Raw genomic sequence first — 17,146 nt, 5'->3', positions numbered from 1 at the left:
ACATCTCCAAAACAGCAATATAAATGTATAATGTGTATGTGAATAAGTCGTGAAATATCTGCTAGTAGTTTTATCACAATTTTGTGATTTAAATGAAGAAAAAGAAAGTTAAATTGCCCGTTACCCGGTAGTGAAAGCACTGTAGCCCAATAAGATATGGGTTATTATTATTATTTCCAGTCAAGAAGTAAAGAAATAATTTCAACATGCACACCTGAAAGTTCCTTTGTGTACAAGTGTGCAACACCTACCTTTCATCTTCCAGTTTGAGTTTGGGAGTACTTCGATTTTGTGGGTCAAAAACCTGAGAGGAAACAGATAAAATTATCAACAATTTTCAACAGCTTCCATTACCACATACAGCATATATCAATGCTGATTGGTTTCCTGTGTTACTGTATAATAGTTACTGCAAAATAATCAAAACAAACCTTTTTCCACTAAATTATTGACCAGGACAAAAAGTTTATGTATAAAATCCAATGCACATCTAATACAAACATACATAAATATATACAAATAGAAATAACTGATGTACCAAAGTGTCAGCTCGATTGAATTCAGCTGTGCTCCTTGTTGTGATGACAATTTCAGAATCAGAATCAGAGTCTGAGGTATCATCCACTGAAAAAATAAATCAAACAAACATTATCTATCCTCCAGCAGAGTATCAAAATATGTAAAAATATTGAATCATGAGATGCACTAACCACTTTTATAGTGTTTTTCTAGGCAAATGAAAAAGTGATCCTGGAATATGCCTTTCCTATTTCCTTTTTATATTCTGCCAATTTGAATGGCCTTTCTGACCCAGGCACATTGACCACCTCTGAGCAGTCTGGATACAAAAGGACGTAAGGTCCTTCGTGCATGTCCTTGTAAAATGTTCTCATTTTCTGTACAGCTTGTTTCAGTAGATCAGGTGCTGCTACCTCCGGGTCTGCAAATAACGGGAGTGTTTTCCCTCTTAGAGGTTTTAAATCGATTCCATCAGTTTCATGTGGCACCATCAATCCTACATTTATCTAGTAAAATAACAAAGATATATAATTAATGTATACATAGGTAAAATAAATACACACATACACACAAATACATATAGAGCATTGCAAAATTGTATAGGACGGTCAGTACAACTTACCTGGACGTGTTTTCTTTCCTTAGGCTTAAATCTTCCTTTTGGCCCAAAGTTAAAAGACTGCCGTTCTTTTGACTTCGAGCTTCTGTACTCCATGAACTGTTTGTATGATGGGCATGGCTGTTCTGCTGAGTTCCGTTTCAAAACAGAAAGTTATAAGCCGCTCAAAAAATCATTATTAGCATCCGCGTCCTTTAGAAACTCCAAACACCGACCACACGAAAAGCAAAACCGCGTTAAGCTGCTCATGTGTTTGCCACAAAACGGGCAAAACATCCCTCGGCCGCAGTCCATGTTCGGTTACCATAAACTTTATTTACGCCATTAACTCCACAACCACAACACGAATTTACCGCGCTCACCAACAACAACACCTTTCACCGTGTCACTTCCGGTGTATGGTACATTCCCTTTCCGTGAAGAATCTGTCATTGTAAATTTGTTTCGGGACTGGTAAAAGTGTTTTTCGTCTCGTTAATTTGTTTTCTAAAATGTAAATTAGTTTCATCCTTGGTAAAAGTGTTTTTCCCCATGTAATTGTGTTTTATGATAGGTAAAAATGTTTTCCAAAATGTAAATTTGTCTCGATCTTTGTAAAAGTGTTTCACACTTTGTAATTTTATTTTGCACTTCCCGGCCACCGTAGGTATCTGTAATGTGTTTAATTCAATAAAGTGTTGATATATCAGTTTGTGCAGTGGAGCATCAAAACAAACCAGCACATTTTCTGTGGTTGGAGACGCTCTCCACTCTGCTGCTGCTAAATGTTGATCAGTCTCACCTGTGCTGGTTGGCTGTGCCAATAAACTCTGTTCAGAACAGAGCTAGTGAACTGAACGTGATGCATTTCACACCACTTTACTGTGTGATTGTGTCCATCCAAATCAACACAATACACCTGTAATACCACATGTTTCTCAACATGAGGATTGTTCTAGCCAGAGAGAGCAATTCACCAGTCAGAGAGAATGATTTGGTGCAAGTTAACTTTTCAGATATTGCTGATAATCAATTATATGTTTGATTTTTCTTATTTTTTGTCTCTTTTGTCTAACTCTTTTGTCTTATTAAGCTAAACTGATGCATTGATTTGCATTACAATGGTCTCCCTTTTCAGGATCATGTGCACTGCACAAACTGGACATACCTGGAAAAGTTGGCAGTCCATCACAAGCACAGACAGAAAATCACTAACTTTCACATTCATATCTCTGGTCTTTTCTTCTCCTCCACATTCTTGTCTGTGCAGATGGGAAGAAACTGTCGCACCCACAGAAAAACTATGCAAAGATGAGTCGGTCAATTGTCTCTCCTTCATGTGGCATTTTTATTGTTTACATCCCTGGGCTTTATTTTCTAACTTGTGCCGTACTTGGTCAAAGTATTTACTTATTTTCAGTGAATATATAAATCCTGTCTTATATCTTGTACAGTCTTTAGTCCTTAGTATAACTGAAATGCAGAAAAAGCCTGCATGTTTACCTTGACCAGGCTGAATATCATGCTATAGAAGAGAGAGGATATGAAGAGGAATATGAAGGAGGAGGTTGTGGACCACAGACTGCTGAACTCATCCTCTTCAATAGCATCCTCTGTGCAGCTCAGAGCAAAACCCAGTTTTGACTCTGGAGGAAAATCTAAGAGGAGGAAGGTATAGGTGGTTAGATGAGAGGTGTGTGTGTGTTTGTGTGTTAACAATGCTTTTATATTAAGATAACATATAGATGTCTTTGTCTCTCTTGAATAGTGCTCATAAAGTGGAATCGAGCATTATCCACTCTTTGATCACACGTCGAGTGTGGACCTTTCTCCAGTTGAACAGTACAGTATACTACTGTGACTTCGTGCTTGCGTTTCAGTTTGTTTTAAAATATTGAAGTCATTCATGAACACGTGCTGACCATCAACAGACTCTGTTGTTTCATTAATGTTGTCGGTCACATCTTGTCCATCAATTTGCCAAGGGACTTTAATTTCATTTACAATGGTCTCGTCCTGTCCAGTAATGATACACTCCAACTCTGCCTGGTTGTTGCTGAAAATTTCTTTGGGACTTGGTTGGTTCAGTGTCACTGTGATAGGAGCTACATAAAAGAGAGCAACAGAGGAAACCATTTCTTAACATACATACACAGAGTATACCACTTTAAGGCTTCACTGAAAACTGCTTCCTTTGTTCTTACTTTTCAGTTTGTTTTAAAATATTGAAGTCATTCATGACCCTAACCCTAACAAAAGTGTCTCCATGCAACATTTATTTGAAACAGTCAGCACACTTCTCAAGCTGTTAGACAATGTGACAAAGACAGATTGGAACACAATATGATGACAAACAAAACTAAATTGACATGTTGACTGTTATTTTTACAATCACAAAGATTGACGACATCACAGAGTGCACAGGTTCCCGTGGCAGAGAGTACACACACAGATAGAGCAACACATCAGCACACAATACCACGTTTAAAGCTGAATCTACTCTGGGCTACATTCAATCGAGTTACCATGGGACTTAGACACTCCTCGGGGTTCCATGGAGTCATTGCTGCCAGCAGGCCAGACGTGGCAGTTGAACATGTTGTACTTGTCCCACTTTTCCTTGGTGGTGGTGTAAACACTTGTAACTGAGTAGCCTTGTTGGGTCTTCTGTGGGGGGAAGTTAATGCCATCAGTATAGATGTTGGTGTTTTCTTCTGACCAGGCGATGTAGTAATCCTGCAGCACAGGACTGGAGATCAGACACACCAGAGTGACCTCAGCTCCTTTGTTGATGTCCTCCTCTGGGAGGAAGTGGACTGTCACTATTGGCTCACTCCCATCTGAAAGAAACACCAGCGAGGTTCATATATAAGCTTTATGTTTGCTATACATGGATTATGAAGTGTTTGTGTGTGTAAGTTGGCTGCCTCCCCAGACTTACAGATTACTGTTCTACCAGTGAGTCTTCATCCCTCAGTAACATACCTCCTTTGTGGACAGTCAGATCTTGAATAACTGGTGTCATATCGTCTCTAATGGCAGAACAGCGCACTTTGTTGACCTTCTGCCACTCAGTGCGACCACGAGTCATCCTGCTGGTTTTGATGCGCTGACCATCAACAGACTGTTTTTTCAGTAATGTTGTCGGTCACATCTTGTCCATCAATTTGCCAAGTGACTTTAATTTCATTTACAATGGCCTCGTCCTGTCCAGTAATGATACACTCCAACTCTGCCTGTTTTTTGTTAAACATTTCTTTGGGTCTTGGTTGGTTCAGTGTCACTGTGATAGGAGCTACATAAAAGAGAGCAACAGAGGAAACCATTTCTTAACATCTGGACGTTCAGTGCAACAGTAAAAACTCTATGTTTGAGAATCACCCTAAAATGTGCCCGTATTTACTGACAGAACGTGCTGACTCTTTCCAGTACTGTGACAATTTGAGTCCACTTTTAAACACAGTGGTAGTGGAGATTAGATATTAAAACTGAGTGTTCTCAGTGGTGGTGGTAAATAGAGGAAGTAGTTTTTGTATGACTCTCCTATTATTGTCTCTCACTGTGTCTCTCTGGCACAGTAATACACTGCTGTGTCCTCGGTCTTCAGACTGTTCATCTGTAGATAGACTTTACTGCTGGAGTCGTCTCTGGAGATGGTGAATCTACCCTGGACTGACTGGGAGTAATAGATAGAAGAACTAGCTGTCTGTATGAAAGCGACCCACTCCAGTCCCTTTCCAGTAGCCTGTCTGACCCAGCTCATAGCAGAGCTGCTGAATGTGAATCCAGAGGCTGTACAGGTCAATCTGTGAGCTTCTCCAGGCCTTTTAACCACTGGTTCAGATTCTGTCAGAGTCTGACCATCAACACCTGTCAAGAGGGTAAAAAACATCAAGTGAAATAAGCTGGTGACAAAAATAAAAGCTACGTAAAATTAAGATCAGTGAAGATCTTCACCTGCCCAGCAGAGAGTTAAAAGAAGCAGTCCTGTCCTATAGTCCATCATGTTAAACTGTGTGTCCACTGTTCTCTGTCGTCCTCTCTGCAGTCAGTTAAGTAGAGGTGGAAGACATCTGAGTTTTGCATTGACTCCTCCTCACAGGGAGGAGAAACCTGGACTGGACTTGAATCTCACTTGTTTGGTGAAACTAGAATGAATCTGAACAGGAAGGGTCCATCTAAGTTTATAAATTTAAAAATGTTCTCACGTGTTTTAAATTGAGTAACTTGGTTACCAACATTACTATTACAATCATTTAATTTCTGTCATCAGATTGATTATATCTAAACAATAAGCAACAATCAGAGAAGCAGTGGTGCACAGCACACCTTTATGTGGCATTGTGATAGACTTAAGGTCATTTCAGAAATGTTACTTAGGAGGCGAACATTAATATCAGCCTTATAAGGAGCTGCAAACATTTAAGTCAAACCAACCACTTCTTTCCTTCCCTGTCATTTCTTCCTGTATATGAACGTTACTGGGATAAGTGCTCAAGCCAGTCCTTATCTTCCCTCTAGAGTTTTAAAACAGGGATGGTCGCTACTTTTAACATTCAAGTTAAAAGTTACTCACTAGTTACAACCAAAAATATAGAGATTTGTTTGTGATTGAAGCTCTGTGCTAGTTTCCCTGGCTTTCACCCAAAGTGCCAACATGACAGTGAGCACAGAAAAGCAGAATGAACATTGCTGTAACTGATGTTCAGAGGACTAGAATTTCATCTGTTGTTCTTCTTTACAGCTGACTTTTGTTTTGCTTTGGATATTTGAAAAAAACAACAACATGCATTTTATCAATGGTTATTCATGTCTACATATCAGTGCTCCACATTAAATGCTTTCATCTGTTGCATCACTCACTGCAGAGTTCTCTGAGATTTTATCAATGTTTATTTACACCTCTATATCAGTGTTACACACAGATACCGCCATCATCTGTTTTTATCTCATTTTCATGATTCTTCACTTTATTAATGTGTAAATTCTGAAAGATATTCTGTACATGAAAGATGTGAACACATACACAACTTGTAGAGGATAACTTTAATGTGATATAGTTGGTGTCGGTCCAGTAAAGATGAGTATTGTAGGATTTTGTACAGCTGCTCAACCAGCTCCAGTCACTGTGGCTCTCGAGCACAATAATAACCAAGTGTTCATAAGTCAAACCATTTTCAGGACATCAAGGGAAAGAGAATCCAAGTAGGAATAAAAGTGAAGAAGACATCTGAATATTAATTAATCTTTAAAAATAATTTGAAGAAAAACATGTAACCCCACACTGATTCCATGAATACCCATGTTTTTCAATCAATACAAAAAAATGCCATTAGTGGTCTGAGAGCTCCTCCTCTGGTGGCTTCATGTTACTAGAGTTTTTGCAAGGAGGAGGATGAGTCCTGTAGGATTTTGTACAGCTGCTCAACCAACTCCAGTCACTGTGGCTCTCGAGCACAATAATAAACAGCAGAATCTTCAGTCTTCATCTGTAGATACAGCTGCTGTCTGCTGTCGTCTCTGGAGATGGTAAACCGGCCTTGGACTGACTGAGAGTAGTAGATGTTAGCACTGTTATCGCTGATAGTGGCGATCCACTCCAGTCCTTACAGCAGCCTGTCTGATCCAAGCATTGTCATAATCACCACCGAACCCTGAATATGTGCAGGTCAGTCTGTGAGATTCTCCAGGCCTTTTAACCACTGGTTCAGACTCGGTCAGTGTTTGACCCTCAGTACCTACAGACGTTTAAACAGCTCATTAGTTTCTGTAATGCAGCCATATTGTCTTTTACCAGGAGGTTTGTCATAAAAACAGTTACTGTTCTTACCTGCCCAGTTAATAGACAGGAGGAGAAAAGCAACCAAATAATCCGGTCTGATCATTGTAAAAGCCAGTTGTCTCTGTCCAGTCTGCAGTGTGTATGTCAGTGATTTAGTCTCTGTCCTTCACTCTGCAACACATATGTAGAGATGGAAGAGATCAGAGTTTTGCATGGACTCCTCCTCCTCAAAGAGAAACACACCACATCTCACACATCTAGATCACTCTTTTATATTATGATGATGATTGTTTTATGATAAAGATGATTTGCAGATTATTCAACCTTAATGTTTATTTATAACCAAACAAAATGTATTTATTTACACTGCTCAGCGGCATTTGGTCGACTATTCACATACTTATTTAAATTAAAACATTATTATTATTATATATGTTTTTAATCCAGGCTTAACCAGATTTGTGTTCCTACAATGTGATAGTCTCAGTTATTTAAAAAAAAGGTTATTTCTTTAGTCTTTATTTTATTGTTTATGTAAAGGGTTAGAAAAATGGATATACAGGAAATTTAAAAGAAAAAAGGCATAAAAAGTCATTGGGACTATATTGTACAGTTCATGGATAAAAGAACAAGTTAAATGTGTTAACAAATAGACACCCATATATATATTATTATTTTGTGTCTTAAATAGTGATTAAACTTTTTACTGTGTCAGTGTGATATTTAAACAGGTCACTAGATGGCGCATAGCACTTGGGGGGAATCTAAAACCCTTAAGAGGCAAGCATCGAGCTGAACGCAAGCTAAAATCTTCTGCCTCTTTGTTTCTACATACTGTCAGCGTGTTTGTTCATTTGCAAAAGAAAAGTCTGGTGAGAAGCTATTCCTTAATTTGGCATTTATTAAAGCATTGGAGGATCAAAAGCATCTTGTACAAGGATCTTTTCTATTCAGAAAACCACAGTCAGCAAGCTGTTAATCTGTAGCCATCATCCTAAAAAAGAATGCTATTCTTAACATTACACAGAGTTTTAAATGAGAATGTACAACTAACAAAAGAAGGTCAGTTTCAGGTGAAACTAGGCAGGGTAAACAGCAGACACTCAGGAAGACTCCTCCCTGAGGGCAGGGCTTAAACAACATTTCTGAGTTCTCAGACCATTTTCACAATTGAGAATTACTTCCGGATGGGAGCCGAAACGTCCTGATTCTGAAGACAGTGTCCAGATGACTACGACTGAAACCTTTTCAACGATGGAACACTCCTGGACGAATGAGGGACTACACCGTCTTAATGTACAACTGATAGGTTTCAACAGAGGTGGGGAGGAGCTGTGGTTTAGACTTAGCTCTCCCTTCGGTGGTGCACAGGCTGGTCCCAGCCTCTTGGCACACGATTCCACCCTTCGTGTGGAGACAGCGCCCTAGTGGAGGAATCCTACACTTCCTCTGTTTGTAAGTTGCTAAAGTCTCTGCTTCGTTCCCCTTTTCCTCTCATGGTCGTGGACAATACATACTGTCCTCAGTACATGATGTTCTTTCTGATATTCCTGTTTCTTTGTATAAATGTAAGCCTGTTTGCAACAGCTAATCAACTTTTCCCTGCAGTCAGGAAGTCTGCAGGACAACACTTTGAATTGTTAAGCCTCATGCCCTGTGTGTGTGTATATGTGTACAAAAGTTTCAACATGTTATTAATATAATTGTTACAGACACGCCAGGCTCCACCTCATCACAGCCACACCGCACTCCCTCACCGGAGTACTAATTCCCAACACCTGTCAACCATTACACACCTGCACTTAATCAACCACCCTACTCCCTATAAAACCCAGCTCCGCACCTCAGTCAGTGTCCGGTCTCGTTAATACTAAGGACAGATTATAGCAGTCTTCCTACGTATACTTCACGGACTCACCACTACGATTCATTGAAACCTACCCCTTGGAACTCCGAACCTCGGCTCCTGTCTGTCACTAATCTCCTGAGTGTGCTGCTCCTACTCCTGGCTCCCGTCTGTCTCCTGTATCCCGAGCTCCTGTGTGTTTCCTGTCTTCCGTGTGTGTCGCCCCAGTGCACACACGATTCCGCCATCCGTAAGATAAAGGACAGTATCTATTTCACTCCTTTATACTTCTGTGTTGCAATAAACTTTCTCTGTATCCTTACCATCGTCTCCGGTCACTCTGTCCGTAACAGAAGACCGGACCCAAGAAGACAACTATACTCAGCATGAGTACCACCGATCCAGTACAGGAGTTACTGGAGATTCTACGCCGGGTCTCATCGCTTCATCGCCATCTACCTCCGATGCTTCCGCTTCCGCTTCGGTCACTCCAGCAGTTCCGCCATGTCCCAGTCCCATGGCCAAACCAGCGCCATTCTCTGGCCTGGCGGAGGACTGCAACGGATTCATCCTACAGTGTTCCCTGGTCCTGGAGATGCAATCCTCCTGTACCCCACTGAACGCTCAAAAGTGGCTTTCGTCATCTCTCAGCTACAGGGGAGAGCGTTGCAGTGGGCCGAATCTATCTGGTCTCAGAACAGTTCAGTCACTCAATCCCTGACGAGTTTCCTGGAGCACTTCCGCGAGGTGTTGGAAGACCAGCTGGAGATTCCTCGGCCGGAGAGAAATTATATCAGTTGAAACAAGGTCAGCGGTCGATCCAGGACTACACCCTGGAATTCCGAACCCTCGCGGCAGCTAGTGGATGGAACGAGCAGTCCCTTATTACCACCTTCCGTCAGGGATTGGAACCCCGGGTCAGATTGCATCTCGCTGCATACGAGGACACCATCGGCCTCGAACGGTTTATCCAGTTAGCCATTCGGGTGGCTACTCGTATGCAGACGTGTTACCCAGAACACCAGGACCAGCCATCACTCACACGCAACCTCCGTCCGCCAGAGAAACTCCGCCCTCCAGAACCTGAATCCGAACCCATGCAGGTGGACTCCTATCATCTAACCCCGACGGAGCGGCAGAGACGGCTGACCCGAGGACTTTGCCTGTACTGTGGAGCTTCTGGACATAGTAGGGCCACCTGTCCAGTGAGACCACCACGTCCTATGGTGAGTGTGATTCTTCCTAGTCTCCCTTGCAGTAAACCCCTGTCTACTGAAATAACTCTGGTGACCCATAATGTGTCCGTTCCAGTACAAGCCCTCATTGATTCCGGGTCAGCCGGCAATTTCATCTCGGTTCCCTCTGCCGTCAGCTTGGCATCAAGACGTCCATCACTCCCACCAGTTACCAAGTCCGAGCCATAACTGGAAAATCCATCAGTCGCCGTGGCATACAGAGGGCTACCCATCCTGTCACCATCCGGGTAGGCCTGCTGCATGAGGAACAACAACGTTTAATGGTTCTGGAGGGTTCAACTGTAGAGGTAATCTTAGGCGCCCATGGTTGGAACACCACGACCCCATCGTTTCTTGGGCTACTGGAGAAGTCCTGAAGTGGGGTCAGTCCTGTTTCCTGGCTGCTTCCTCGCCGACCCAAACCATCGACATCCCGCCTTCAGAGTCTCCACTTGTGCACCACATCCGTCGAAAGTCCCAGAGAGAAGCAGTCAGTGGAGATTCCGCCATGTTATTCCGCCTATAAGGATGTCTTCTGCCCTAAGAGAGCCTCTCAGTTGCCACCGCACCGGCCATGGGACTGCGCAATAGACCTCATCCCGGGTGAACCAGTGCCCCATGGAAAGATCTATCCGTTGTCTATTCCGGAACAGAAAGCCATGGGGGAGTACATCGAGGAAGCCCTCGCTCAGGGTTACATCCGACCGTCCACTTCTCCAGCAGCCTCAAGCTTCTTCTTCGTGGCCAAAAAGGATGGAGGCTTGCGGCCCTGTGTGGATTATCGAGCCCTCAACAAGATCACAGTCAAGTTCCGGTATCCACTTCCCGTCGTCCCTGCTGCGCTGGAACAACCACGCGGTGCCACTATCTACACCAAGTTGGACCTCCGCAGCGCCTACAACCTGATCCGAATACGTGAGGGGGACGAATGGAAGACGGCATTCGTAACACCTACGGGCCATTATGAGTACCTGGTAATGCCCTACGGTCTGGCCAACGCCCCTCTGTCTTCCAGGACTTTATTCACGAGGTACTCCGGGAGTTCCTTCACAAATTGTAATCGTGTACATTGACGACATACTGATCTACTCCCGGAGCCCAGAGGATCATCTCCTACATGTTGCGGAGGTCCTAGAACGCCTGAGAAGTCATCACCTCTTTCTCAAAGCGGAGAAGTGTGAATTCCATCAGACTACAGTGCAGTTCCTTGGTTATACCATCAGTGGTAGTGGCATCCAGATGGACGAGGGGAAGGTGGATTCCATCCGAATTGGCCCACACCAACTACGGTAAAGGAACTGCAACGATTTCTGGGGTTCGCAAACTTTTACCGTCGCTTCATCCGCAATTACAGCAAGATAGTCAACCCCTTAACCAACCTCCTTCGTAATAAGCCCAAGTCTCTGTCCTGGCCACCAGCTGCTCAAGAAGCTTTTGACCTCCTCAAGAGGACCTTCTCCAGCGCACCGCTCCTTACTCATCCAGATCCAGAAAAACCATTTACAGTCGAAGTAGACGCCTCACGACTGGGGTAGGAGCGGTGCTATCCCAACCTCATGGTAACCCAGCTAAACTCCACCCATGTGCTTTCTTTTCCCGGAAACTCAGCCCGGCGGAGATGAACTACGACATCGGTGACCGAGAACTGCTGGCCGTGAAGTTGGCCTTAGAGGAATGGAGGCATTGGTTGGAGGGCGCCCAGCACCCCTTTACGGTTCTAACTGATCATAAAAATCTGGAGTATATTAAACAGGCCAAACGTCTTAACCCCCGCCAGGCACGTTGGGCTTTGTTTTTTACCAGATTCCATTTCCAGATCTCTTACCGTCCCGGTTCTAAGAACATCAAGGCAGATGCTTTGTCCCGGCTACACGCTCCCGAGATCACTACAGATGACCCTGAACCCATTATACCTCAGCACGTGTTCGTCAATCCCATACTATGGTCCGAGAATTCAGTTCCCTCCTCCAATGTCTCCACCAGTACTCCGCCGGGCTGTCCCCCCGGTCTACAGTACGTTCCGAGACTCCAGCGTAATCAACTCATCCATACTTCTCATACCTCGTTGGGCACTGGTCACCCAGGGGCCAATGGAACCCTCTCGCTGCTACGGGAACGCTTCTGGTGGCCAAGCATGGCGAGGATGTGAGAAGGTACGTCCAGGGTTGTACAGAATGTGCCATATCTAAATCTCCACGTCATCTTCCCGCAGGCAAACTCTGTCCCCTGGCGACGCCCAACAGACCCTGGTCACACCTGGGGGTGGACTTCATCACAGATCTCCCTCCTTCAGACAATCACACCTGTGTCCTTGTAGTCGTGGACCGGTTCTCAAGTCCTGCCGCCTCATCCCACTTCGAGGACTGCCCACGGCTATGGAGACTGCCGAATGCATATTTAACCATGTCTTTCGGTACTACGGGTTACCGGAGGATATAGTTTCTGATCGAGGACCACAATTCATCTCCCGGTTCTGGAAAGCCTTCTTTTCCCTCCTGGGTGTGACCGTCAGCCTCTCCTCTGGCTACCATCCTCAGAGCAACGGTCAGACGGAGAGGAAGATTCAGGACATTGGGCGTTTCTTACGTACCTTCTGCCATGACCACCAGGACTCTTGGAACCAGTACCTGGGCTGGGCCGAGTACGCCCAGAACTCCCTACGTCAACCATCTACTGGACTCACTCCCTTCCAGTGCGTACTCGGTTACCAGCCCCCTCTCTTCCCATGGTCTGGGAACCCTCAGAAGTTCCAGCTGTGGATCACTGGTTCCGAGAGAGCGAGAGGGTCTGGGACGCAGCTCATCATCAACTACGGAGAGCACTCTGCAGGCGCAGGCTGACGGCCGATCTTAGGAGATCCACCACTCCAAGATACCTACCCGGCCAGAAGGTCTGGTTATCCACTCGCGACATCAGGATGCGCCTGCCCTGCAGAAAGCTAAGTCCCAGATTCATTGGCCCCTTTACCATAATCGAACAGATCAACCCTGTCACATATAAACTCCAGTTACCAGCCCAGTACAAGATCCATCCTACTTTCCATGTCTCATTACTGAAACCATTTTATCCTTCTGTTCCTGTCTCCACAGAGCCTGGCGAAACGACAGATGCCCCCTTACCGCTTCTCTTAGAGGATGGTACCGCTTACCAGGTCCGCGAGGTCTTGGACTCCCGACGCCGTGGTGGCCTTCTGGAATATCTGGTGGATTGGGAGGGGTACGGTCCAGAGGAGAGGTCATGGGTTCCCGACATGACATTCTCGACCCTTCTCTTCTGACGGAATTCCACACAGATCATCCGGATCGCCCAGCCCCCGAGGAAGAGGACGGCCGCTTGTGGCGTCGGGGTTTCCGGTCCTCAGGAGCGGACCGTGAGGGGGTACTGTTACAGACACGCCAGGCTCCACCTCATCACAGCCACACCGCACTCCCTCACCGGAGTACTAATTCCCAACACCTGTCAACCATTACACACCTGCACTTAATCAACCACCCTACTCCCTATAAAACCCAGCTCCGCACCTCAGTCAGTGTCCGGTCTCGTTAATACTAAGGACAGATTATAGCAGTCTTCCTACGTATACTTCACGGACTCACCACTACGATTCATTGGAAACCTACCCCTTGGAACTCCGAACCTCGGCTCCTGTCTGTCACTAATCTCCTGAGTGTGCTGCTCCTACTCCTGGCTCCCGTCTGTCTCCTGTATCCCGAGCTCCTGTGTGTTTCCTGTCTTCCGTGTGTGTCGCCCCAGTGCACACACGATTCCGCCATCCGTAAGATAAAGGACAGTATCTATTTCACTCCTTTATACTTCTGTGTTGCAATAAACTTTCTCTGTATCCTTACCATCGTCTCCGGTCACTCTGTCCCTAACAATAATAGGCAAGCAACCTTCATTTAAATTTTTAATTCTCACAATACAGGTGGGTTAATTTTCCTGAAACTCACGTGCATGTACCCCAGGATAAGGGGTAATAGTGTGTGAATCCTTGGTGACAACGTACAATGTTTAGAGTTGAGTGGTTTTGCAGTAATGTTGAAATGGAGATGTTAGCTATACACTGCCATGCTAGGCTAGCGGACCTGTTGCTAATGGGTAGCATACACAGTACAATAGAAATGCTAATGGAACACGCGAAAGGGATGGTTTTGTTTTGTTAACCTACCTGAAGATGCATACAGTGTCAATGCATATAGCTCACGTTCTGTTAAGCAGTTTTCCTGTGTATGTGTGTTTGTTATTGACTTTAGAAGAGACGTAAATACAGTAATTTGTGAATGTGTGACAAAGGAGTTGGAGTAATATGAGAGGTAAATTTAATAGTTACTCACTGTAAGGTTGTGTATTATGGGTTGATATGCAATGTGAGGAAAGTGTTGAACTATGGGAAATGTTAGTTACAAAAACCAAATAAGATTAAATTATGGTTGTTTTACTTTTAAATAAGTAATTCAAGTGCAACTGAAGAACAAGTAAACTTATGGTCATTCATATTGTTTATTTCACAGTGTATTTACATATGCTATGGTTACTTATGTATTTTCTGAAGTTATGGTGATATTTCTTATACTTGAAGATACTGTAACTTACCTGATGCTACAACAAACTTTTTGTTGATTACCTCGGGAAGTCATCGTTTTAGTATTTCCTATGTTGAGGGCAGAATAAATCCTGCAGTCGAGCTGAACGCAAGCTAAAGTTTTCTGCCTCTTTGTTTCCACATACAGTTGCAGGGTTTAGGAACATACCCCTCCCTGACACCCACCAGGGGGGCAACATTTACATGTAAAATATTTATATACATTGGAAGTTAAAGTCACAAAACAATAGTAAATATATTTGCATTCATTTTTGCTTACTTACTGTATTTAGATTAGATGAAAACTATCATAGTTAATGCATTTATTGGTTACTTTTCGTAATGATCAACACATTTGACCTTCATCTGTGTGGTTGTGTCAGAAATAAAATAACAGTCTAAATCAAATAACATACAGTTTGTTGTTTTGGATTGTTATATTACTTTCAGTTGGTTTGTATTATAGAGCAAAATGAGTCTGTTACATCAGTGGTACTCAAATTTCTACAAATTAAGACATTATTGAGTCTTAATTTGTAGAAATGTTTAGTATTTGTAGTAGTTTAATTTCAGCAACCAGATTGTTGTGCTGTCTTTGGCCCTTTTATGAACAAATGATCTTTATTGTGTTTTTTTAAGTGTTTGTTTTATAATAATATTTCTCAGGAAGAGTTTTCAGGACTTTTTATAATACAGTATTTAAAAAATATATATGCAATTAAAAATGTGGAATACAAAAACAAAAAGCTATGTAAAAAAATAAAATATTAAACAAAACACATAGTATACAATATAAATAATTTAATAAAACTTCATGCTTGGGCTCTACCAGCCCAATAAAGATGAGTCCTGTAGGATTTTGTACAGCTGCTCAACCAACTCCAGTCACTGTGGCTCTCGAGCACAATAATAAACAGCAGAATCTTCAGTCGTCAGACTGTTCATCTGCAGATACAGCTGCTGTCTGCTGTCGTCTCTGGAGATGGTAAACCGGCCTTGGACTGACTGAGAGTAGTATTTGCTGCTACCACTACCACTCTCAATCCAGGCAATCCACTCCAGTACTTTTCCAGCAGCCTGTCTGACCCAATGCATCCAGTAGTTGCTGAATGTGAATCCAGAGGCTGTACAGGTCAATCTGTGAGATTCTCCAGGCCTTTTAACCACTGGTTCAGATTCTGTCAGAGTCTGACCATCAACACCTGTCAAGAGGATAAAAACATCAAGTGAAATAAGTTGGTTACATAAATAAATGTTATGTCAAATTAATATCAATTAAGATCTTCACCTGCCCAGCAGAGAGTTAAAAGCAGCAGTCCTGTCCTATAGTCCATCATGTTAAACTGTGTGTCCAGTGTTCTCTGTCGTCCTCTCTGCAGTCAGATAAGTAGAGGTGGAAGACATCTGAGTTTTGCATTGACTCCTCCTCACAGGGAGGAGAAACCTGGACTGGACTTGGCTTTCAGTTTATCGTTTGATGAAACTGGAGAATGAATGATCAGGAGTCATTCCTCAGTCAGTTAATTCAAAGTTTGTCTGACATGCTTTAATTTCATTTGCATAAAATGTCTATGAGAATTAACGCCAAAGACACATGTCCAACTTTGCTTTTAATAAATCTTCAAAATGTTAATTTTAGTTCAGAAATCTGACACATTTACAAACAAGGTTTATTCAAATAACTTCAAATATGTATGTATGTTGGCATCATGGTTTCTCATTGCTCCCTGTAAGCATATTGAGCAGCAGATGAGCTAAATAACCTACAGTATTCCTCTGATCACAAATATCCACTGGAATTTTTGAAAATCGCTTCATTGTCATCTCATCATGTTACACCATCCACCAATGTTTTGAATGTATATTTGATTGTGGACATTTCACCTTTCTAATGATCTTCTGATGCAGCCAAGTTCACTCTGTGATCAAATGTTTTTCAGCTTGTTTCTATTTTCAAACTGATTTTTTTTATCATTAATGGTTTGTGAATGTGACATGAGTAATTTAGTATTAAATAATGCTGTTTGAAGGAACTCTGTCTATTACTGTGAGAAATGTAACATCATAAAGAGAATAAATATTACTTGTGAGTTTAAAATATACAAAATGTAAGTAGAAAACCCAGATGTCATTAAGATCACATTGCTGTTTGTTGTCTGTGGAGGTTTTTGTGCAGCTGCTCCACTGTCTTCAGTCACTGTGTATCTCGAGCACAGAGCTAAACAGCAGAATCTTCTGCTGTCAGGCTCTTGACCTCGAGGTACTGAGTGCTGCTGGACACATCTTCAGTCATGATGAAACGCCTTTGAAAGGAGCTGGCATAGCTAGCAGAGTTTGAGCCTGTGTTCATCCTCCCAATCCACTCCAGAGCTCTCCCTGGCCTCTGTCGTATCCAGTGAATATAGCAGCTTGTCATGCTATAACCAGATGTGATACATGACATCTTCACCGTCTCTCCAGGTCTTTTCATCTCAGAGGGAGACTAGTCCAATTTGATCTCATTCCAAACTCCTGTAAGCAAAGAAATTGTGATCATTATCCAACAAACTTGGAAATCACAGGTTGGACATTTACAAAAGAAGTA

At 43.0% G+C, this 17,146-nt stretch overlaps 2 protein-coding genes and 1 gene segment (V, D, J or C); 2 read left to right on the top strand and 1 right to left on the bottom strand.

The window, feature by feature from the left end:
- LOC122868479 overlaps nt 1-17,146 on the top strand; it is a 253,183-nt gene that overhangs the window by 153,493 nt on the left and 82,544 nt on the right. The window contains 1 exon segment of the mRNA XM_044180515.1: nt 9,502-9,507. Coding sequence (XP_044036450.1) covers nt 9,502-9,507 — 6 coding nt within the window.
- Nucleotides 1-17,146, top strand: part of LOC122868505 — a 249,715-nt gene that overhangs the window by 165,594 nt on the left and 66,975 nt on the right.
- The window catches only part of LOC122868482, a gene marked incomplete at its 5' end in the record, with an annotated part of 296,170 nt that overhangs the window by 235,934 nt on the left and 43,090 nt on the right, over nt 1-17,146 (bottom strand).

This window comes from Siniperca chuatsi, linkage group LG21, assembly GCF_020085105.1.
Source record: "Siniperca chuatsi isolate FFG_IHB_CAS linkage group LG21, ASM2008510v1, whole genome shotgun sequence".
Classification (NCBI taxonomy): domain Eukaryota; kingdom Metazoa; phylum Chordata; class Actinopteri; order Centrarchiformes; family Sinipercidae; genus Siniperca; species Siniperca chuatsi.
Note: the sequence above shows the minus strand (reverse complement) of the source record. Positions and strands in the feature narration are given on the sequence as shown.